This window comes from Phytophthora parasitica (genome assembly GCF_000247585.1).
Source record: "Phytophthora parasitica INRA-310 unplaced genomic scaffold supercont2.188, whole genome shotgun sequence".
Taxonomy (NCBI): domain Eukaryota; phylum Oomycota; class Peronosporomycetes; order Peronosporales; family Peronosporaceae; genus Phytophthora; species Phytophthora nicotianae.
The window spans coordinates 41,671-42,749 of NW_008649174.1; the positions used below are offsets into that span (position 1 = coordinate 41,671).

Here is a 1,079-nt window from a genome sequence, read left to right on the forward strand (position 1 = left end):
TGGCTGCAGACTCCAAATTTCCCACAGATTTGATATCATTACTGCCACCAACTTGTTCTGCATGAGAAAACATCGTTTAAGTTTGCTTTCCTATTAAAGCAGAGGTGCTCTACACGTACACCGCGGCAATGGAAGACTCTCCACAGAGCATTCTCCAGACGAATGAAGGGATCTGCTTCAACATAATGTAGTGTTAACGGATTGAAACACGATCTGTCTGCACCAGACAATGCACACTAACCAACGAAGGGGAAGGTGGCCGACATGACGGCATTTGTTTGCTCAATATGCAAAACTGTATTCATTGAGAAATTATTTTTGGAATTCTGGAAAATAATTACTTTTATGATCTTGGCTGCAGTAAAACTTTTCAGAATTTAATATTTGAAAAGTAACTGAGATTAAGCCGCGCTTAAATATTCTATAAGTTAGGATACTCATTTAGACTGGGAAACGGAAGGCACCGTAACTTGAACGTGAGAATCTAAATTTACATTGCAAGCTGCCGAAAATGAGCTTGGAGATGGTAAGCGGTGATGAAGAACTCCAGCCCCGGTCCGGGAAAATATCGATTCGCTGTTTTTGGCAACAGCGTTGAGAGTTGGGGAAAGAAGCTGTAGATGCCGTCAAGGAGTAAAAACAGCAGTGGTAGACTCGCGGAGGGGGGAAGTCTTCAATGCTCCGATAGGTCATTTTGTCGATGGTTTGTCAGCTTGCCAAGGACAAAGGAAGATCCAAGTATAATGCTGACGTGGTTGGACTCGAACCCACGCACATCAACTGTTCTCGAGGAAAAAAAAAACAACTACCTGCCAAATTGTAGCTTCGACGGTAATGCGTTCTGTGGTAACAGCGGGTCCAACTATTCCAGGTCCTGCTCTAGAAGACAGATAATAATCCCAGAGCTTCCAAACTGTTTGCAACTTGTCCTAATCATTACTGACACCATTTACAATTATTTTTAATTTAACTAGAATTGTTCAACTATTTTATCAGATATTATAATACTACTTATAGTATGATCTTTGGGAGCGACAACCGGATTGGTTAACAATTCACTTGGCTTTCGTCCAATCCGT

At 41.5% G+C, this 1,079-nt stretch overlaps 1 protein-coding gene across 1 annotated transcript; it reads left to right on the plus strand.

Annotated features, from left to right (window-relative positions):
• Positions 1-435: 435 nt before the first annotated feature.
• Positions 436-924, plus strand: PPTG_24727 (hypothetical protein; the record flags this gene model as incomplete). Its single annotated transcript, XM_008918358.1, has 1 exon — positions 436-924. A coding segment is annotated over exon 1 (303 nt), but the record flags the coding sequence as incomplete, so codon positions are not given.
• Positions 925-1,079: the final 155 nt, after the last annotated feature.